We start from the raw sequence: 24,215 nt of genomic DNA, 5'->3' as shown, positions 1-24,215 counted from the left end.
CACCCCCACCCCAACATGAATTTCTTCCTGGACATTTTCTACCCGGAGAAGAGACGCCGGGAGAAGGAGCAGCGAGAACGGCGAAGCCACGCCTGCGCCGAGCCCGACCCCCGCGCCCCAGCCTCCTACCCCCTCAACGGCAACCTCTACGTCCACGGGGGCCTGGACTACACCAGCGACGGCTACATGTCCTACGGCGGCAAGAGCCAGCGGTCAATGAACTGCTACGACAACGCCGTCGGCTACAACAGCGACGGCTACGTGTGTAATTTTAACAACCGGACCGGCTACCCCATCTACAATCCAGCTGAAAGTACTAGCCATTTATCCCGTTTGAGCCACGGGCACAGGACTAGTAGTAATAACGTGCATAATAATAATAATAATAATAATAATAACAGTAATAATAATGGCAGAGGTGAAACAGTGACAAGACATTCAAGGCGTCTCAACGCCGTCCATCCAGCCCTGCATACACAAAACTCATTCTCCAAAGATGCAGGAGTTCCCAGGAGTGCAGGTTCGAGACCCAGTCACGGAACCGGCTTTCCCGGCATGTTCGGAAGGACACGGTCAAGAACGTTGGTGTTTCCGTTCCGCAGGGAGAGAGGTTCGTTCTGGGGGACGTTCCGGCTCAAGTATGACCCGCGGCTACTCCAGGCAAAGGACGAGCGGACGCGCTGGGAGATGGCCATGCTGTACTGCTGGAATAGTGAGTATTACGTCATTTCCGTGGTGGGTGGGAGGTCATTTTAGTAATGGATGTGATGTCATTTTGGTAAGTGTGTGATGTACTTCGATAAGGGGTGTGCTGTTAGAACGTCAATTTAAAAGGAGGTTTACGGCATTTCCTTCCTTTGAAAAGGCTACTAATTTCGTTTCCGGTGCAAGGTTATTTCAAACGAGTATGCCATTTTAGTAGGGGATGTAATATATTTTCTTGAATGCATATAATGGAATTATTACGATATGAATTGAAAAACGAATGAGATTTTAAACATTTGATAAAGTTTGTAAAATTTGTAAGTTTTATTCCTGCTACTTTTAAAAAAAAACTTTTTTTTCCTGATCAGTTTAAACTTCGCACACAACATGCATGACTGTGTGGATTATATTCCAGGTCGGTATTCGGGATGTTTAGTCGTATATAAACATGCCTGAATCAAAACAATTTTTAAAATAAGTTTTTTTGTACTCTTAAGAAATAGACAATTTTTCTTGAATTGTCTACATATGTCGTTAGTCAAAAAGCTGAGGTTGAAATGTCAGCTAACTCCACTCTAAAACACGTTAGTATGTAAATCAGCGTATCAGAAACTCATTATTTTTGCAAAGAGACCACGATATAATCCCGCCACAACATTAACACGCCACAATTTACACGTTTCAAACGAGCACACTAGATATGTAAACTAGTAAAACCCGCTGGTTAATGAACACACCACAATAAAACAGATCAAATGTACACACACCACGGGCGCGTAGAGGCGCCGGAGAGGGGGCTTGGGGGGGGGGGGGGGTTGTCGGCTCCTTGCACATGCCCACAAATCAAATTTAACACCAATATGCTTTTGGTAAACAAAAGAAAACTGTATTTATGTATTCTAAATTCACTTTAACTAACTGCTAACAGCAGTGCTCGTGTTTATTCAAGGTCAAAACTGCTCAACTGGAAACCAAATCACAATACTTTTTTTTTTCTTTTTTTCGAATAAAATAGACGGTATGCGTCAAACGAGCTATAATGGAAGCAAAGTGAAATGATCCGAACGTGTCGTGATATTTGTGTCCAAGCAACAAATTATATGTATGATATATATGATTAGAGGAAATACATTTAAACTCAGAATAAAAACATTAAACGATAAAATGTTAGTGAATTTATATTGGAAGTTTTAAAATAATTTTCTCAAAAGTGTATTTCGAATGGTTGGCTAAATAAATTGACACTCATGGCTTTGTACTCATTAGCTTCATATAAAACGATGTAGATCTAGCAGTCAAATGCTGTGATTCCGTTGTTGTTGGTTTTTTTTTAAATCACTTGTCGATTTCTTTAAACATTGGAGCTACGAGAAACTGTTTTTTGATTCCCAACTCTGATAGGTAACTTACTCATATTATGGAAGTCGACTGGGCATAGTGCTGACCACATTATATCTTCATATGCGGATGTCACAAACAAGTGAACTCTACTTTACTTGCCGCATAGACCGTCAGGTTTGAAATGGAACTTTACAGCAGCTATAATGAATTTGAAAAGCTATATTTGTACCCTTATACACTTGTGCTTAACTTAAATACACAGCCCAATCGTCTTTTACAGTGAACTAAATGTTTTCTGCTGAAGCTTTTTTTATCGTTTGTCCTACGCAACAGGTGTGATAGAATTATAGACATTCAAACAACAACAGCAGTTGTTTGTTTAGTAACAGTAACAAATGTTTACAGCGCAAAATTTTAATGTGGCAAATGCAGGTGGAGGGGTTCGAGAAATGTGTGGTGTGGGTGGGGGGAGGGATTCGAGAACGGTTTTTGTTGTTGGGGGGGGGGGGGGGTGAAATCTTAAAATCCATATCGATCAAGATAAAAGATGGAGACTAGGCCTAATACCAAAAAAAAAATGAAAATAGTAAGGAAAGCATGGAGGGATGTTGAAAAGGGCGTTGAAGAAGAGGTGGATGGGGGGGGGGGGGGAGATCTCTATAGAAATGTTATGTAACGTTATATTGTAACTGCAACCCTCTGCTTCCCGGGAGCTACAAAGGAAAAATGAATGATGATATTGTAAGAGGTTAAGTAAATTTGTTCAGTTGTGTGTGTTGTTTAATGTGTACAACTCATAACGTGTCACTAGTGACGGCATGAGTCATTACGGGCACTAGAGTGTCACCATTCATCACTAGTTTTGATGAGTCACTACGTGTCACCAGTCACCACGAGTATTGACATGAGTCACTACGTGTCACCAGTCACCACGAGTATTGGCATGAGTCACTATGTATCACCAGTTACCTTTTGTTTTGACATGAGTCACTACGTATCACCAGTCACCACGAGTATTGGCATGAGTCACTATGTATCACCAGTTACCTTTTGTTTTAACATGAGTCACTACCGGTCCTACTGGATATCTGTTCTGTTGTTTTTTGTTGTTGTTTTTTTTTCAAAAAAGAATTTTTAATGAAACACTGTAAATAGTATAATTTGAGCTACTTCGATTTTTTTTAAAAATGTAATCAGTGCAACAAAATGTAAATGACCATTCATTATACACGTGATACACATCTTTTTATTATTTAATCAAAATCTCACGTAGAAATGTCAACATATAACATAGTGAATCAAATTCGGGTAGGCTACTTTAATCCTATAACAACTGACCTTACCTGTGCCTTTTTTATAGGGAGCTGTACCTATGCTCGCCCTAACCCCATCTTTAATAAAACTAGGTGTGACCCTAATCTTTATTCAAACTCTAATTAACCCTACAAGTTATAATTGAAGGGAAACCCCCTATTCGATACAAACTATCCCGCCGAAGTATATTCATAAAGCCCTAAACTTTTACGCAACTTTTGATGTGTAAAATACGCGCGTTTAAAACTATTTGATGGTGCGAAATTGTGTTGCTAAAATGGTTTGCGTGTCCTATTATACGGAAACGTAGAACAACCGCCACATGACGATTCTAAAATACACATTCCTGTTATACAGGAGATAGAAGAAATATTTTCATTATAGTCCTATGGTCGAAATTTCAGCGGATCGCTTGAAAAATGAGAAAAGGCACCGGTTTTACGCACCGTCAGTAAAAATTGCGCATTTTGACCGCGCATCAGCTTATTTTATCAAATGGGCCCCGCGTTTTAAACGGAAGTTGTACTGATAGCGCTTGACAGTGATAGAACGAACATATCTTTGGTTGAGTGGTGGATTCGTAAATTTTTGATGACACCCTGCACTGCACACCCTCGTTCACATGCTATCTTTGTGCTGCGGCGGCGGTAATCCCAATAAGCCCAGAAAATCTACGACTCAGTCCAACACGGCGAACGAGAGCGGTTCACCCATGTCCACCTTGAGCCCCCAATACGAGGAATGGCGTAAGGATACTATTTTTAGATCTAAACTTGTCTAGATCTAGTACTATTATTAGAAAGTATACAAATTAAAATCAGTTTTACCTTTTTTTTTTAAATTGACACTGTCAAAATTGGCGTATTTTTAAATATAAATTAGACTAGATCTAGACTAGTATACGCCTATGAACGATTGTTGTTGTTTCTTCATAAATGTAGGTAGATCTAGATATACATGTCAAACTAGTGTAGATCTAGATCTAATCTAGAAGCTAATTTAATGCGACACTTTTTTTTTTACATAAATGTAGATATGTGTATGAATTAAGACACGTCAAATTATTTATATACGCTGCTGTCTCATGGGTACAGTTGTAAAACTTTATTTTTAGAAACCTTTAGAAAACACATCATACAACGACTGTGTAAAACTACTAAGAAATTATCCTTTTTTTTTAAAAATATAAATTTGTATTCGACTTCAGGACTCTGACCAGTTAATTTAGCACAAAGGTAAACGTAAAAAAATGCTTCATCCTGTCTTTCAATAGTCTAAGTCTAAGCGAAACCTAATTAATTCCATGTTTCCTGGTATAGCCTTATAGAAGTTGTTTGCTCATACCACAATGCTAGTCCCAACCCTTAACTAGGTAACTTGCAAAATTCGAGAGATACGATTGCTCATACTACTATGCAAGTCCCAACCCTTAACTGCGATACTTGCAAAATACGAGCGATACGATTGCTCATACCACAATGCTAGTCCCAACCCTTAACTAGGTAACTTGCAAAATTCGAGAGATACGATTGCTCATACTACTATGCAAGTCCCAACCCTTAACTGCGATACTTGCAAAATACGAGCGATACGATTGCTCATACCACTATGCTAGTCCCAACCCTTAACTGCGATACTTGCAAAATACGTGCGATACGATTGCTCATACCACTATGCTAGTCCCAACCCTTGACTGCGATACTTGCAAAATACGAGCGATACTATTATATCGCATACCGGGGACGTATCAGACCTGTCATTACATAAGAATACATTTCTGTCAGACATTTGTAATTTGGTCCACTCTGAGACTCATTTGGTGCGCGCGATTCCAAGTTCGAATACTAACAGTATCGAGTTCTAGAGACCCGAGCTTAAGTTGGGAAAGAATTTTGTTTTAAAAGCAGTCAGTGTTTCTTCCAGACTTTTTTCTCCGGGGGTGCACTTGAAATTTTCGGGGAGGGGGGGGCGGATTCAAATTTCCGGGGGGGGGGGGGGACACGACACACACACTGTTAAAACTATATATTTTCTATATAAATTCAATTTCGTTCGGAGTGGGGGGGGGGGGGAGGCGGTAGACTTCCTTCGGAGGTGGGAGGGGACTCCAGAAGAAATGCCTGAAAGAAACTCTGAAAGCAGTACACTCTACTGGCCACACGATCGCCTTGTATTTGATAGCTCTATAAATAGACAGAGTCTATGGCTCGGACATCGCTGGGTTATTACTTTTACGATGCGCATTAATACATTTGCAATAAGAAACGGTATATTTTGCTAATATCTACCTGTTGTCTGTCTAAAATTATTCAACCTTGACCTGCCCCAGTTGGCCTTAACTCGTTAACTCACCTACACAATACCTTGTTGTGCACTTGTTGGTGACCTGTGGCTTGATGCCCCTTCGTACGACTCTTTATGCGGGTAACTGTGGGTTGTTTTTTATGCGGTTTAAAATTTATGAAATTATTTCTTCTTTTAGAAGTGAATGCAGGGTTTTCGCTACAATGTAATTTGTCTAAAGGTAATAACTACACATGCTTTGATCAGCTGTTCACGAACTAGTCTTATTTGAGCTCATACTTGCAGTAAATGTTTCAGTGTGAAGCGTTTTACGTACTCAAAGTGTCACGCACATTTCGTGTAACACACTGCACGTGTTGCACACTACGTGTGACACCCCCCCCCCCCCACTTTTTTCTTAGGAGGTCCGTTACACCTCGCACTACATGTAACGCACATATGATACACATCTCGCACTACATATAACGCACATATTATACACATACGCAAATCTTCCATTTGTTCTACGCATCTCACACTACCTGTAACGCACATCTTCCATTTGTTCTACACATCTCGCACTACCTGTAACGCACATCTTCCATTTGTTCTACACATCTCGCACTACCTGCAACGCACATCTTCCATTTGTTCTACACATCTCGCACTACCTGCAACGCACATCTTCCATTTGTTCTACACATCTCGCACTACCTGCAACGCACATCTTCCATTTGTTCTACACATCTCGCACTACCTGTAACGCACATCTTCCATTTGTTCTACACATCTCGCACTACCTGCAATGCACATCTTCCATTTGTTCTACACATCTCGCACTACCTGCAACGCACATCTTCCATTTGTTCTACACATCTTGCACTACCTGCAACGCACATCTTCCATTTGTTCTACACATCTCGCACTACCTGTAACGCACATCTTCCATTTGTTCTACACATCTCGCACTACCTGTAACGCACATCTTCCATTTGTTCTACGCATCTCACGTCTATTTTCTCATGTTACTGACACAACATATTGTCAGAGTCGGCTACTTCGGCTCAATAAGGCTTAATTTGGTAATGACTCCTTTTCGTTTCGCACGGCTGCATCCAATACGGTTGCTATGGACGCGATCTGAACTTTATTAACGGTTGCTGAACAGAAAGCACATTTAGACTCTATTTAGTAATTGAACCTGGATCTCCCTTTACATTTTACTCCTTAAATATTAAAAATGACCTGTTAAGGAATTGAACTCGTATCAACCTTTATATCAAGATCCAACTAGTCAATGATATAAAAGTATTTTTTTTTTCGTATGCACTTTCGGGCTTAGAATTTTTTTTTAAATTCATCAACTTAATGTTTTAACAAATACAGTATTGACCTTGGTATTTTCTATCACACCCTTGGGCCATCCCCCTTCTCCCCCAAACTTTTTCCACCATGATCGATTGCCTGACTCCCTGAAATAAACAAACGTATATTACAGCAAAAAATGAAATAAGTAAAATCTGATATTTTCGTTTAAAAAAAAAACACAACCTATGCTTACATAACATGACACAGTAACAAAATACTCTAAAGCGTTTGACATCTGTTGATTTATATGCTTGCTAGAAGACGGCACGACTCTATGCCCTTTAAATAGCCGTGTTACAGTTTGGATTCATTCACGCTTCACTGGGCCGGAACCGACCACATATGTGTCCTCACGGACTGGGTCCCCCCCCCCCCCCCCCCCCACCACCAAGCTGACTAGTGAACTCGTAAGCAAAGCGGTAGGGAGAGGGGGGAAATAGGCCATGGGTGTATCAACTGTGGTTGCTAGCAGAAAGGAGGAGGGGGTGTTACTTAGCCGTTGTTGCTATAAAAAGATCGCCATTAATATTACTTTTTGAAAAACAGCTGCGGGCAATTTAAATTTGAGCTAACAGAAATTAATCATATAGCATGGGGATTAAAAATCTATTTATAAAACGAAATCAAACAAAATTATGGAAATCGGAAAATGAGGAAGAAATGCCGTAATAGGACGCGTGTAAACGTGTAACTCGTTTGATTTAGTCATCTCTGCTAAAAGCAGTCTTAACCCTGACGCTAATCTAACACACGTAACTCATTTAACGCCCAATATTCACCTTCACACGTGTGTAACCTTACCAATAAGCAGTGTTAAACCTAAGCCAACTGTTGATTCCCCCCCCCCCTCCTCACATTTTCCCCTTCATTAAACCTGTGTTTTCACCCAGAGCATGGATGCCAGAAGAAAAACAAAACAAAACGAATAGGATTTTTTTTTAAAACGAGACAAAGCCAGACAACATTCCATCGCAATATAGGTCTAAACTGCTGTATCAAAACTTCCACACATAGCCGAAATTTAAATTATAAACAACAGATGGAGATTTTAAAGAAAAAAATAATAATTTTAAAATGGATTTAGAATCTAATGAAAATGTGAAATACCGCTTCTTTCAGGTGGAGATTTGAATAAAAAATTTAATTCAAATAAATCTTGTAGAAATCTGGATGCATTCGTGTATTAAACACGTGCAGTTTATTTGCGGTATTTAGTTGTCCGATATCTGGAACCGAGATTAATACACCCACCCACCCCCTTTCCCCGTGCACTACTCCCCTGTCGTATTTTTTCCCCTTTATATTCCGCGAGAATCTTCATTGAACTTTATTTGGCTATTTAAACTCAATCAAATATAAAAATGAGACTCAGGGGAAACGTAAAGCTCTATTTACTATTAAATACCATTCATACCCCCGCCCCCTTATTTTTTTCTCCGAAGGTTATTATGTGTACACTACCAAGAGCGGTAGCGGTGGGGGAAAAAAATGACAATTCACATAATTTATTACCATATTATTATTCTCATAGAAATCTATTCCGATTAAAAGCATACTAAAACGATAAAATTAATTATTACTAATACTCTTGCTATTTATATTCTTTCATGGTTTTTTTATTTTTTATTTAGTAATTCTCTGTATACTGTGTTTATAAAATTAATGCTTTCCACCGTCCCTCGCCTGTTCGCCTCTGCTAGTTATCGCTCCGCGTCGAGGTCAATGTTTACCACGGAGCCTCTTACCCACAATGCTGTGCGCGGAGAACACATCGTAGCTGTGCGAGTACGCACAGATAAAGAATTCAAGCTAGCGACTGGATGAACTATTTTTATATTTTAGTTATATTGTGACACACTGATAATATTCATACATCATTAGTGAATATTACTAACAACAAAGAACGTTAGCGTATTTGATAGTTATATTTCCTGTGCCTAAGGCATTCGTTTAAACGTTTGTGTACTATGCTTTTCCAACTTATAGATTCGTAGCTTGTAGTTAGCCGTAAAGTGTGTAGCTTTGTGTTGGTTTAGTTCGATAGTCCCATAGGCTAAAGAAGAACGGGAACTCTTTCACCTGGATTTCGGAACAGTAATAATTTAGTGATATTCCGTTGAAGGATACCTAACCACCCGACCCAAAACCATCAGTTTGGAGGTGCGTTAGCAAGTAAAAACGGGATATGGGCAATGCGGCAACGGCAAAAAAAGGGGACCCGGCGGAAAACGGTAAGGCTGTTACACCACTGTTTGCTATGGATGGTGGAAAAATAGGCCACCTCATCGACTTCATCACTAGAGTTTTGTCTCGCCTCAACTTGCAGCACTCGACACTATCCTCGATATATGATTTATAGATTGATCTATACGCACGTTTTAGATATTAAAATTTGCAGATGTTAATTAATGTAGGTTAATAAAGGGACCTATTAATGAGTAGATTTACATTTAGTTATTAGTTGAGTATGAGTTCAGTTAGCGGTGATAACTAATTTTGATTTTTTTTTTTAAATTGACTCACACGGAACTCGGTCATCACACTGTCCTGTAGCATACTACTCACTAGAATATAGATCTATATATAGATCTAGACGTCTAAATCTATATCTAATATCTAGACTATGATGAAGCATCATGTCTTATAATTATAATATCAAGATCTTACTTAGGTTGTATTAGTTAGGTAGTAACTAACAAGGTTATGTCCAACCAGTAGGCCACTATTAAATCTAACAGCCTACAACTTATATTACAAGGTTAGAACAATATGTGTTTAATCAAACACCACTGACAGATCATATAACATGTCTAGTCTAAATTCTAGACTAGACCTATTATGTGTCTTAAGTCTTATTAATATTTACTCTGACATTTCTTTAGTAATCTTTAGCCTAAGTCCCAAATATTCTTTCTATTTCTAATTAACTCTCTGGTCCTTGGTGATTATAATATAGGCCTATTAATTAGGCTATATTAGGCCAAAGGAGAATTTTATAAGGCATAACTGGCTAACATGACAGGACCTAGATCTAATTTTTATTAGGCCTACCTGTAGTGCTTTTTTTTTTTTCAAAAATTTTTCTGTATGGGTGAGAGGACAACTACACTGATTAAAGTACCCCCTTCCCAAAGAGATGCCTGAAAGAAACTTTGATTAGGTGGCCAAGGGAAGAATTGGTGTTGCTTATATTAATGTATATAATATAGATGTATAGGGCATAGGGCAGCCTGGTTTTGTCTTGGGCAGCCTTCCACAATTCAAAACAATAAAGATTAAAGAGATGGGGATTAAACACAGTAGCCTACATAGTCTACTCTAGTACAATAACATAAACCATAACTATGCCTGTTTATATCTAACTTCACCCTGGTATAGTAACATGCTACATTTAGTTTACCAGTGGGTAGATATTCAAATCGCAATAGTAAGATAGACTTCCTGTAAGATAGACTTCCTACGGCTACAGGGGGGGGGGGGGTAGAGTCACCAATAATAAGCAGGCTATACATCTAAAAACAATAACCTATCAAGCCTTTATTGTTCCTAATACCATAGACCCTAGTTAGTGTTTATTGAGCTTGGATATAACTTGACATTTAAAATTTTGTTACCTAATGGTTTGTAAACCTTATCCAGCCCATGACAGATTGGTGTGTTTATTTAAGTTAATCCTTTTTGTAGCCTAACATTTATTAAGTTTCTCACTGAGATTTTAGACAATCTCACGTGGTAGTCTATCTACTGCCTTATTTGAAATTCAATAAGTTAACTTCATTTCCTACTGCCAGAAGTAGGCCAAGTATTCTAAATTATTTTGGGGGGAAATGGTTGTTTGATGAACCTATAAAATAGGTGCTTAACGGCAAGATATAGGCCTAGAGTTTAAGTCAATTTACTTTTTACCTGTTTAATATTAGTGTACATACATCAAGTAACAAAAAAAATTGACCTATATTATTACTGTGCAGGCAGTATGTCAAAATTAAGCTATTCATTAATTAAGCATAATAGCTTGGTATAATAAAGGCTAATTAATTATAATGATGGTTGTTGCTCTGCTTAAAGGTTTTGGAAGTAGTTTAGTAGGGTAGCCATGTGAATATTGTTAGTGGCCTATTATATCTATTTGTCTTTCCTTTTTTTTTTGTTATTGTGTATATTGTTTGGTTGTCCACCTTTATTTTAGCTCTGTTGTATCCAGGATACACAGGAAGTTTTGATAAATTTACTCAGACAGATTTGGTACTTGAGTGATAAATAAATGCAAAACGTGTCACTTCACCTCTTAATAAAAATGGCTTATCAAGAAAGATTGTACTCCTCATACTTTTTCATGTGATCTTATATCTATAACAATTAATAGACAAGTTTATGGTTACTATTACAGTAGGGTTCTTTATAGTTCAGTTTTTCTTATTGAATATTTTTGGTATTTTGTTTTTTAATTTACTACTGCAGTGTGTTCATCATTTTTCTTTACACTAGGTACATTTCTAAATCTTAAATTGTATTCTTATTCTTTTCATTTCAGTTTTTCTCTCTTGTCGTGGTTTTTGTTTGTCAGTTCTCTGAGAAAAACACATTATCTCCTAATTTTGTGTTTACAATCATCTAGTGTTTAAAATGTGAAATTGTTCAAACAATACTATGATATAAGATGATAAGATGAATTTTAAAAAAACAAGATAGCAAAAACTGTCAGGGCTGGTTGTATCAGTCATGTCAACAGATAACACTAGCTGGAAATTCCTGTGTCATACTCTTTTAAGTCCATGATAATGATCCATGCTACAGTTCCTTTTAGGATTTTTAGACTACACTGTTGAGTTGTGCCTAGATATCATTTTGTAAGAGGACACCTCATACATTTTTCTTAAACCCTTGTGACCTAGATATCTGAAGTGTCTTCACTGCTTGCCTTATAGGCTACAACTAACTCAGTTGTTTGTGAAGGAAGATGTTTTTAAAAATAGAAAATTCTTTCCTGCCACTGTAGATAAATAACACCCCCTTGCATTACTGCATACATTCTTTATTTAATCCATCAACCATTTATAAGATTCAACTTGTACCTAGTTAAATCTGGTCAATGTGATGATTATGTCATCTTCAATATGATAATGTACTTTGTCCTTAATATTTGGTCAGTACTATTGTTAGAATTTTTTAATTTGAGGAGGCATGAAATCAAAGCTTCATGTCAATTGGTTATTATCAAAACTTGTTATCACAACATTAAATAATAACAATGATGATTAAATCTGTTATTCATGATCATTTTATTTGTAATGTTCTGTCTGTCAAAAAAGGATATGTGCAGATTGCTAACCTTATTATTCACATTATAAAACATTTTAACACATCTATATGATAATCATCCAGCCTATTCAGCAGTCACCCATACCAAGTTATATTCACTCCGAGCTTATGATAGTCACCAAGTGAAATTCTCCTTAAAATTATACTTTGTTAAACTTAAACATCCTTTTTTTTTATTACAGTCAAGGAATTTCTTGCAAAAGCAAAAGAAGAATTTCAAACAAAATGGGACCACCCACCCTTAGTAAGCTGTTTTTATTTTACTTAATGTATATGTGTTATTTTAATGCTTGCATGTTTTTAAATGTTTTTGATGTTTTTATTTTATATAATTGATGGAAAAAGGGAAAGATACTCAAGATTGCACTATCAGTCACTGCATTTGATAGTATTGTGTCTACTTTGGTTAACCTAGGGCTGAGGAGTCCATGATTGTGTTGTTGTTCTAGAACGTTTGATGGCATGAACATTTTTGTTGTTTTAAAGTTTTAACTTGGGTAAAGTCTTGTCCTCCTCAGCTCTGGTTAGTTCATGTGTAACTAGATAGCTTTGTTCTGATTATGTTTTATTTGATCACCCTAGTTCAACAAAACCCTTACTGTTGTTCTTTGTCGTTGTTGATATTTTTACTTGTACAGATATGTTAGCACGCTTTAGATGTTTAGCACTTAGTTCAATAAATAGTGGGGGGGGGAAAAAAGGTTGAATAACTTCTCATTTCTATAAATTGATAGAAACATTCTTTGTGGGTTTTTTTTTTTAAATAATTTCCAGCAAATTAAACTGTTGTAGGAATAATGAAACAGGAGGGGGGGGGGGGGGGGGGGTCAAGTTGAAATAATTGGGACTTTTGTGCACTTCCACAGGGCAATCTAAATTGCCAAATCATCAGAGAAACCCCATAACACAATAATTAGTCCAACACAAAACGTAAAATGAATACTCATCAGTTGCGATACAATTTTCAAAAACTGTACACATTTTGTGACTAGTTATTAAAAATCAAAGGATACACTGAAGATACAACAAACACATTTATACTTTGTAACAATGTCTATACTATACACTGATATGTTTTTGGAGATGACAGGGTTTTTTAATAAATATACACACCTCATTGCTTTACTGCAAAGGCTGCTAGTAGTAGCATCACTGTTGCCAATGTTAGACTTACTGTGGGTTTTTTCTTTCAGAATGTGTCACCTCTGGTTTGTATTAATTTTTAAAGTTATTTTCCATTTAGTTTTTTACAATTACTTCATTTATATCCAACCCTGTGCATATAAACCCTACAATTGTATCACTTACTTGGTATCATGTTGAAAGCTCTTCGTCAGCTTAGCATCAACAAAATGAGCCATGTTTTTTTTTTATACTCAGTGCTCAGCATGACTGCTACACGTAGCCTCAAGGAACTTGTTTATAAATTATTGATCTGCCACACTCTGTGGAGCCCATTGTTGAACATACATTTTTTGATAATGTTGCATGAGCTTATTATACAAGACTCAAACAGCCCATCCCAAAACTTCTATAGCTGTGTTATGTACACATTTGCAGACCTTTTTGATACAAATTTACTTCATTACTTAGAAATCTTATTCTTTTGTTCCTTTTTAATATATCTTGTTGCAGATTTTGCATGTTTTTTGTTTTACATGTATCAATGAGCTTTTTATCTTATTTTATTTGTTGCTAAAAAAAAATGTTTTTATACAGTATTTATACAGTATTTGATTAATTGATGATTATTGAAACAGTTTTTAGTTCAACTGTTAAAGATACGAGGCAGAAAATATGGCAAATGTGAACATTTTAAACTGCTTGTTTACTAAGCAGATATTTTATAGGGGGAAAAAATCCTCAATTCATTTTTTTTTTAAATAAATTTTTAAAGTTCTCTATTTTGTAGATTTAATTCAACCAACACAAGTTAGGTTAATCCTGGTGTTTTAATATTTCATTTCTTTTAAAATGAAGAATGAGGTTCCTTTTTATTTTTTAATAAAATAAAAATTGTATTTGGTTAAAATACCTTATTATAGGCCTAGTCTAGTCTAACTTGTGATGTTTTCAAGGTCAGGGGTCAGCAAACTTGTGCTACAGACACACATTTGTTAGTGTCACTTTCTAGAAGGAAAACATTGTTCTGCATAACAATAAATTTTGTTAGGGGGTTATTTTTTTAACTCATGAGGGGAAAGCTACTGACTACTTGTAATGTTGCTTTCAATTTGAAAACTGCTGTTAACTTAAGTCAATGGACTTAAGTTTAGGGACATGTGTGTACTGGGTTTGCTGACCACTGTTAAAGTACATTAGTTTAGTTGTTCATGGTTGCCTGTAGGTTGGAACAGAGAGACTTACTCTAGACATTGCTTGATTCTGAATATAGACAACAACACTTTGATAAATTTGGCTTAGAACTTGGTGTTTTGTAATTAATGTTGTAGCTAATGAAGTTTTGTTTTTGTGTAAACAACAGAGTACGTCATGTTTAGATGACTTTGACAGAATCAAAACTCTTGGAACTGGCTCATTTGGTCGTGTAATGCTAGTCCAACATAAAGGGGAGAACAAAGCATTTTTTGCTATGAAAATCTTAGACAAACAAAAGGTTGGTCATCTTTTCTCAACATTTGTCGTCTTTGGGTATATTCATTAATTCATGTGCTTCTATTACATAAACTGAAAGAAATGATCAAAGAACAATGGTAATTAATTGCATTGTTTGATCATTAACATCAAGCCAAAGCTAAATCTCTTTTGCTCACCCATTTGCAATATATAAGTGATTAGAATTTAATGGGATTTCTGCTAGCCACATGTAAATTTTGTATATTTTACCCATAGAAATGTAATATCTTTTATAAAACTTGTGTGTTTTGTCTTGATAATGTTATTTTTCCTCTTTTGGTACAAATAGGTAGTAAAATTAAAACAAGTAGAGCATACATTGAATGAGAAGAAAATTTTGCAGTCAATTAATTTTCCTTTCCTGGTCAGGCTAGAGTATTCATTTAAAGTGAGTACATGTTTTACATTGTGTTAGTTAAATAAAAAGCATAAAACAAATTTGTATGAAATAAAAAAGATTTTTTCAACATTATTAACTATTCCTTCATTTTTAATAACTGTTGAATATGAAGATCGATCATTGCTTTTGCTTTCATATTTCTAAGACAAATTATTACTTTTTTTTTTCTATAATTCTAGGACAATTCCAATTTGTATATGGTGTTGGAGTTTGTTACAGGGGGTGAAATGTTTTCACATTTACGACGAATAGGCCGCTTCAGGTAAGCTTGTTGGTCAGTTAGATGTACAAACAGTCATGCAACTCATCCATGCTAACAGTACAAAGCTCTCCACTTTCTACTCTCTCACCACCATGAGCTATTGATCTGCAGAGTTAGTTACTGCCAGCCTGTGGGGTAATGGGGAGGGGGGGTGAGGAGAACTACTTGTTTGCATTTTTTTAAAGCTAGTCTTTCTCTCATTTCTTATTTTGACTAGGTTTTATTTCTTATCATTAGATAAGATCTCTTAGATGCAAAGTTGTTGGGCTTTAAAGAATTAATTATAGTCCTGCAGTTTTCACTCAGCAAAAGTAAAAGGATATGATCTTAAAGAGTGAAGTTTGTCTTGAATTTTTAAACAATATTTTGAATTATGGATTTTTCTTTTCTTCCTGCTCAAAATGTCTTGCTTGAAAGTTTATACTCTTTTTAAAGGATCCATGAATATTAAGGTACATTCACTCTCCTGTTGATCTGTTTGGTAACAATACATGACACTGGGGCAAAAAATATAAACATTTCTTGCACCTTAACCTCTTACTATTTCAGGTCAACTGGTATGAAATCCGCCCCTGCCCGAATTAGTTCTAGAAGAATCACATATTTTTAAACTGTTTACTACATTAAAAATGCAAGCAGGTGGCATTTCGACCAGTTTGCTACCTATTCAAGCATAAAATAAAATACTGGTACTTAGATACTTGGAATATTATTTTTCCAAACTATAAATTGCTATTACAAATGCTTATTTAAGAAATCAAATACACTATGAGGTACTGCTTTACTCATGTCAAGGAAATGTGAACATTTCATGCTAAACTGCTTTCAAAATGTTTCCATCAAGTATTTTTTAGAAAAATGCATCAGTACTGATTATCATAGAATCAGTTTCTTCTTAGTTTTTTTTTTTTAACTATCTGGGTTATTTTCCTAATTTTAAAACATGCATGTGACAGCTTTTTTTTTCTTTTTTTTTTTAAACATACTTTAAATTTCCATACCCTCACCCACTTTATATTAAAGTCTTACTTATTACTGTCTCAATATTTCAGTGTGCTGCATAATGTTTATTATCAGTTATAAACATTTGAAATTATTTTAATACAGCGTGAGTCACATTATCATCTTTTTACTTTTCCTCCCTCGTTACAGTGAAAGTCACTCCCGGTTCTATGCAGCGCAAATAATTTTGAGCTTTGAATACCTGCATTATCTGGATCTCGTTTATCGGGATCTGAAACCAGAAAACTTGCTCATAGATCCTCAGGGGTACTGCAAAGTAAGTGTTCCAGTATCTCACATAACGTACTCGCCGGCGTCTATGTGAACTCACGATGTACCCAGGTCTCGCCTAGCCTTTACACCCGTCGGTTGTTGAGCAGTGTTTGGACATGCCCAGTTTCTTTTCTTTTTCGTTTGACATATTTGTTTGCGTTTAGTTCTCCTTCAATATCATGTCAATAGCCTAAAAGTTAGAATCTGCTTTCTAAGCTATAAAATAATATTAACATTTTTAATTGTATTTACTATGTTTTTTAACCCATTTCTCTTTAAACATCTTTAAATTTTAACTTACGCTTTTAAAATTTCATTCTTGTACATTTTTTTTAGAAAAGCTTAATATCTTTTCTGTAGAATTAAATTAGTAAATAATATTAACTTTTTGAAACAAACTAATCCATATTTAATCACGATTCCACCTTTGGCCAAAAATGAGTAGTAGCGCAGAAACCAGTCCATCAACATTTAGGCTCCAGACAGATGTTGTTGTTGATTTGTTTTCTTTTGGTTCTTTTTATTTAACCCCCCTGAACAAAGCAACGTTTCTTGAAGCAGACACATGTTGGTCGGGTTGTTTGTCATATATCTATCTATATATACATGTATGTCTCCACTTCTCTTTGACAGCGAGCCGCATTCCCGATTTTATGCTGCACAAATAGTGTTGGTCCTGGAATACTTGCATCACTTGGATATTATGTACAGAGATTTAAAACCTGAGAATTTACTCATAGATACCTACGGTTACTTAAAGGTATGACTATGGTCGGGGCGCTACTCAAATCTCTCACTATGGCCTGGGTTTTTTTTAGTGCTCCCTATTTTTTCATATCTTGTGCATTATAATCCTATTCACCATTACTTCTGAACCTGGTTGATTCTTACCTCCCCTCACAATTTGGAATCTTCACCATTTGATTCTCTGAATTGGAGAGAAAAGAACTTGATTAGCTCAGCAGTAATTGGTGTGGGCACAGCTTTTGTAGATTTTTTTTTTTGGTGATGGTGCTTTAAAGTTTTATTAGTTATAGTGTGTGTAATTTTACTGCTTGGCTAGCCTTTACAAGTTAAAGAAAATTACTGAATAGACATAAAGCAGAATTTTTAAAATTAATATTGTTGTCTTATATAATCAGTTTTCAAGAAATTTATCTAGTGCTATCGATTTTAATGAGCCCTAATGATTGAGCTGGCTAAAAGCAATCAGGCTCCTAATTCTGCTGTGTCGATTCCATTGCTGGCACGTGATTGCTAGAACATATCAATATACTCTTGCACTCATGTTACATTTTAGTAACACCCTTGAAATGAAAATGTCAAGATCTATCAATACATGTGTAACTATTACACCTTTTCATTAAAGCTAAAAATTTATCTTGTTCATCAAAAAATATTTCTGCATGTCTCTTCTTGTTCTTTTTTTTTTTTAATAGAATTTAATTAAGTTTTTCCTCTACAACAAATATGAATGCCTAAATAAACACCTTATTTATTATGATCATGTATTCACTGTTGACTCTAGTGGTAACTCAACACACAACTATAGCTCGAATAGACTCAAGAATTGTACCCAGCCAGAACTGAAATTCTAGCATTGTATTCTTTTCACAAAATTTAAAGTGCTTTTGTTTGTTGAATCATTTATTTATTTATTTTTAACTTGGCTAGCTGACAACGCATGAAACATAGAATTACATTTCTGGCTTTATGCTAGCTTTATAAAACTAAGCCACTAAACACAGCAGGGTTTATTTATATTTATTCCTCTCAGACAATGGTTCTCACAGATTTTTTAATTTGTTTGCATAAGTTAATTTTATCTGTATTTGTGTTAACTTTTTAAGTGCTGGAGTTTAATCAGTGATTATATTTTACTCCAGTTTTTTGATAAATTGAATTTCATATCTAGGGAAAAATTAATTAGATGCCGTTATGTTTTGTGGTAATAATTTAAAATATGTAATGATTGTTAGATTTTGAGAACCATTGTTCTTGTGTGCTATGCTTATAAACACTTTTCTTCACCCAATGCCAGATAGTTGAGATTTGAGGCATAATAGGTTTTCATTTTTTTATTTTGACTTCAACTAAAAAAAAAACTGAATGAAATTAATGTAGTTTTCTCAACCATTTTCTACTTGGCTTTTTTGCTCCCGTTTTGGTGACTAAACACTTTTCTTTGCTGGCTAATGTCAAAGGGTTTTTTACTCTTTTTCTTTTTCCCAACCTTTGTCCGGTTTGTCCAACTTGTTTTTGTCATGTTTTTTAATTAACATTCACAAGATTTTACTAATTGATCTCTTTCTTTAAAATAACCAACTAAATTCACTTGGATTTTTTTTTTTTTTTCAAATAGAATATTGATGTGGATCTTTTTTTTTTGTCTCCCTCTGTTCATCTTGATATGTTTTTCTTTCTTCTGATGAGTCAGTCTATTTGTTGTCATCTAACACCCCGATTTATTTTGTGCTTGCTTTTAACATTTTTTATTGTAGAGTTTTTGTTTCAATTTTTGTTTTTGGCTTGTTTTTTTTTTCTGTTGATGTTTGCTGTTTTTCCTTTTGGTGTTTGCTTTTTATTTGGACTGTTTTGTGAAGCTTGGCTACTAACTCTTTGAGTTGACTAGATAAAGAAAGGGTAAGCACTTTCACAGTAAGTTTGATTGATGTTTTGGCTAGTTTTTCCACCTGTAAATATTTATAACACTGTCGATTGTTTTTTATTAAATAGTGTTAATGTCTTTTTAAAAAAGAAACCAAAAAATTGATTAAATGCACTAACCTCTGGACATCAATTAATAAATACACATTTCTGACATGGCGAGGCTACCCTTTATTTAATTCATCTTTTTGCCCAACTTGAATTCAAGTTTAACCTAAGTAAGTATTTTTAAAATGTAAAGCTGGGCGCAAAATGTTTCATGGTAACACTGATATTTATCATATTTCGTCCTTGGAATTCTAAAGATAAAATAATTTTTACTTTAAAAAAAAAGATATTTATGATGTCATTGAGTTTGTTTATTAAACAAATAATAATGTGCATGATGTAGAGAAGTGTGCTGTAGTTAATCCACATTCATTGAGTTCACTGCACTGTTAACAGCAGGTCAAGAGATTACTTACTTAAGCCTTTATTTCAGTTGTGAGAACCTTGACTTTTAACTTTTAGTTACAATTATTTTAAAAATTACGTATTTAAGCTAATTAAATGATTCCATACAGTTTACTATTTAATCTTACAAATTGGTTAGAAGAGCTGAACCGTTCCTGGAGTTTACTTTGATGGTTTAATTTAAAAATTTATATTAAGTTGCAATACAGTCCTATAAAATCATTTTTTTAATGAGGAAAGAACAATAAAGAAATTACAACAATTATTTATATGTAAATATGTTTAGAGCACAATGGTACTTTTTTAGCTGATTGCTATTCAATACAGAGGTTTGTAGAGTCAGGACAAACAATAGAAAGCTTTAATGTGCACCATCATGCAGATCTACTGTCACTGTAGATGCACATAACTTAAATTCTAGAAAAAATGTTACCATTTGTTGATAATGAATTGGTAAAATATAATGTTCAAGTGCACTTTCCTAGTTTATAGTGAAAAGTATGATGTAAAAATACCATCAGGAGTTTTAAATGTATTATAGCATTTAGCTTTAGGCAAACATGTCTACTATATTTGTATGTATCCATATGGTGAGTGTGACTTGGTAATAAGAAGTTAAAGCCCACGTGATGTAAACAAAATCTAGTATATGCACACTAAATTATCTCTGGTAAACAGGTGACAGATTTCGGCTTTGCCAAGCGCGTTAAGGGACGAACATGGACACTATGCGGCACCCCGGAGTATCTAGCCCCAGAAATTATTCTTAGCAAGGTAAATATTCTAACTAGCTAAGATACCCTGTTAATTTTTTTAATTTAAAATTTGTTTAGCTTGTATATTATTACTGCTTTAAAATTTTTAACTATTGGTCAAATCAAATCTTTTGCAACGTAAAACAAAAGTTGTTCTGTTTATATCTGTAAATATAAAAAGTATTTCATCTTTTTCAGGGCTACAACAAAGCTGTTGACTGGTGGGCTTTAGGTGTTCTTATTTATGAAATGGCTGCTGGCTATCCTCCATTTTTTGCTGATCAGCCAATTCAAATTTATGAGAAAATTGTATCAGGAAAGGTGGGTTACACACAACTAGAAAGTAGGAGTGATAATAATGTAGGGCATTAAATTTTTTTTTTTATCAGAATATGATGATAAATAGGACAATAGAAATTGTGCACATACTTTATAGCAATATCACTAATTCTTCAGGCTTTGGGGTCATCCATTTATGACGTCCACACGGTGGGGGGGGGGGGTGTCCGAAAAAAATTGACTTTTGCGGACGCGTATGGACTTTTATAAGGGATAAAGGTGGATTTTTGAGGACGGGGGGGGGGTGTCCAAAAACCAAAAAGGTTTGTGGATGTCATAAATGGATGACCCCTTATGGCCTATGACATTATGCTTACTGTTGACATTGATGTCAAAATGGTAGATGTGTTTTGTAGAAAAGTGAATTGACTGTAATTAACCTAATGATCTTTGTCTGCAGGTTCGTTTTCCTTCTCACTTTAGTGGAGACCTTAAAGACTTACTACGCAACTTACTGCAAGTGGATTTAACCAAGCGTTTTGGTAACCTCAAGAATGGTGTTAATGATATCAAGAGTCACAAATGGTTCTCTACAACAGATTGGATTGCTATATACCAGAGAAAGGTGAACACTGCACTTCTGTTTCTAGATTTACTGAATTGATGTTTACCAGAAAAATGCACAACAGTATTTTTTTTATTGTAATCATTTAACTGTTATTTACCTGAGAAATGTGAACTCAATAATTTTTTAAATACTCACCTGCTATGTAGGTCTACTAAGGTACTAAAAAAAATTTTTTCCACGAATCATAATGTAAAAAAATATCATAAACTTGTGTGTGTAAACAATGATATTAATATGATTTACAATGATATTAATATGATTTCACTGTTGTGAACCTACAGGTTGAAGCACCATTTGTGCCAAAGACGAAAGGCGCTGGTGATACTGCAAATTTTGATGATTATGAAGAAGAGCCACTACGTATCTCTTCTACTGAAAAATGTGCCAAGGAATTTGCTGATTTTTGATGTGTTATTTTTGTTGTGGCTGAGCAGGATTACATGACCACCACAGTTCCCATTAGAAATCTCTGGACTGTACAATAATGGCAGCCTGGTGGTATACACCTGTTTCAGGGCTGGAAATATTTTCTTTGTTCATCACTAGTTGGAATGTGTTTTCTGTGTGGCGGTTGTCTTCTTTGTGTGTGGAGCCAGTTCCAAGCCCAGCTCTAGCTAGAGGGAGAGTAGACTGGATAGACAGGCTGGGCTTTTTAAAGCACTCTTCCCAGTGGCTGGTACACAAAACTAGCTGTGGAGTTTTCAGTTCTAATGGATTTATATTTCTACCCACTGCCTTCTAAGTGGAAATAACTGTGGTTGATTGAAAGTGCAAAACACTGAATAAATGTGCTGTATCTAGAGCTCTAATGGCGCTTGTTTGGTCAGCTAGACGTTGTTGCATGGCTGTGCTTTACCAGGTAGACTTAACAGACATAACAATACAACAGATGGACAAATTGGTTTAGGGCTAGAGGTGACTGACACCACGACAATTTCACTTGTTCAGTCATTGACTTGTCTAACACATGAACCAGTCTGTGACAAGCAACTTTGTTTTGTTTCCTTTGATAGTTTTTGTTTTTTCAGTTTCCCTCATCATTGCCTATGCTTGTTGAGGGTGAAAGTAGGGTATAGTATAATTTGATCAGTGCAGTATTTTCAATTCTGTTAAACCAGTCTTTTTTTTTTAAAGTTTGTTATGCGTTTTTTTATTTATTTGCTACCTGCTCAAATTGGTCGAAATTTAAAAGAAAATTATTTTTCTTGATTGAGATTTTTAAAAATGTGTTCCTAGTTATCAGGGATGCTCTACATGAAATGAATACCTGCTGTCCACTATTTTCTGGTCAAGATTTAAATAGTGATAGAGTGGATGTGTTCTAGTGTATACCATAATGTTGAGTGGTTATGGTTTACATTAGAACTGTGCTCATGTGGGATGTCCTGTTTGTCAGTTGAATGATTCTGTGTGCATGTATTCAACAACAAAAAAACAACCTATGAAATATTTTATAGGTTTACGTCTGTACAGATTTCTAATAAACAAAAGAGGTATGTGTAATATATATAAGAAAAATGGCCAACCATTTTTTAAAGCATCTATCAGTGAAGCAACTCTTTAGATATGTCTGACTGTATTTCACTTTTCCTGCTATTATCATGTGATTCTATTTGCTAAACTTGCACCACTAATTGTTTAGTCAGTGTTCATATTCAGTCATCCTTTTTTTTTTCTATTCTCATGTATTTGATCTAAATATTTTTTCAAAACTTTTTTTTTCTCCATGGTTTCACCTCGCTGTATGAATGTAACAAGAGGTTATTTATCATATGCATCCAATATAATAGCAGGATTTTTTGGCTGCATGGAATTTTTTTGATTGCCCAAATTTTTTTTTTACCTGCTTTTAAAACTAGTGTGTCTACCCAGAACTAAACAAGTCTCGGATGAAAACAGTACTGATGCAGCATTGTTCTAATGTGGGTGCCTGTGAGACGTGTAACATTTCTCTTGTTTTAGCTTTTGGAACCCAAGTGTTTTGTGACTACTAAACAATAGCATGCAACTGCAACATTATTTTACTGTTTTAGTTAGAATATCTGATGCAAGTTTGGAACAACTAACATGGGAACATGGGTTGGCTTATTATCCAGTCCCACACCAGCATGATTTGGAGGCACATGTACAGTTACCATGTTCCCTATTTGTTTAGTTTAGAAATACATAAAAACAACTAAATGAACAGTTTTGCATATTAAACAATTTTCTGTTTACATACATGTATGTATATAAATGTGTGTATGTTCATACACACTTCTACTGACTACAGTAATTTCTGTTATGTAAAACTGTTTGATCTTTGTATTGGCACATTTATCTGATGTAGTTCCCTCCCCTTTTTAAAGAAAAATAAAAGGACAAATGGACTTAAATTCTAAAATTGTCTGGTAATTTATGGGCACATTTTCTCTTCACTTTCACAAATGTTTTAGCTTTAAATTTGGAATTGTGTTTGGTTAGATCTAATGTCATCTGATGTCATTTGATGTCATTTGATTAAATAAAACAAGTCATCATTTGTTG

The 24,215-nt window shown here is 35.2% G+C and overlaps 1 protein-coding gene across 6 annotated transcripts; it reads left to right on the top strand.

Moving 5' to 3' along the window:
- Positions 1-24,212, top strand: LOC131928524 (cAMP-dependent protein kinase catalytic subunit beta). 6 transcript variants are annotated; one of them, XM_059284590.1, is made up of 11 exons: positions 1-712; positions 12,516-12,577; positions 13,527-13,541; positions 14,819-14,950; positions 15,260-15,358; positions 15,550-15,632; positions 17,541-17,667; positions 20,706-20,801; positions 20,981-21,103; positions 21,522-21,686; positions 21,971-24,212. In XM_059284590.1, exons 1-11 carry the CDS (start codon positions 16-18, stop codon positions 22,094-22,096), a joined length of 1,725 nt encoding a protein of 574 aa, XP_059140573.1. In that variant the 5' UTR covers positions 1-15; the 3' UTR covers positions 22,097-24,212. The 6 variants fall into 6 exon arrangements, with proteins under 6 accessions (XP_059140573.1, XP_059140574.1, XP_059140575.1 ...); XM_059284591.1 differs by lacking the exon at positions 17,541-17,667 and adding an exon at positions 16,785-16,911; XM_059284594.1 differs by lacking the exon at positions 1-712 and adding an exon at positions 3,703-4,106.
- Positions 24,213-24,215: the final 3 nt, after the last annotated feature.

This window comes from Physella acuta, unplaced genomic scaffold (genome assembly GCF_028476545.2).
Source record: "Physella acuta isolate Inbredline_101_S28 unplaced genomic scaffold, ASM2847654v3 ptg001514l, whole genome shotgun sequence".
Lineage (NCBI taxonomy): Eukaryota > Metazoa > Mollusca > Gastropoda > Physidae > Physella > Physella acuta.
The sequence above is the reverse complement of the archived record's forward strand: the minus strand, read 5'-3'. Positions and strand labels throughout refer to the sequence as shown.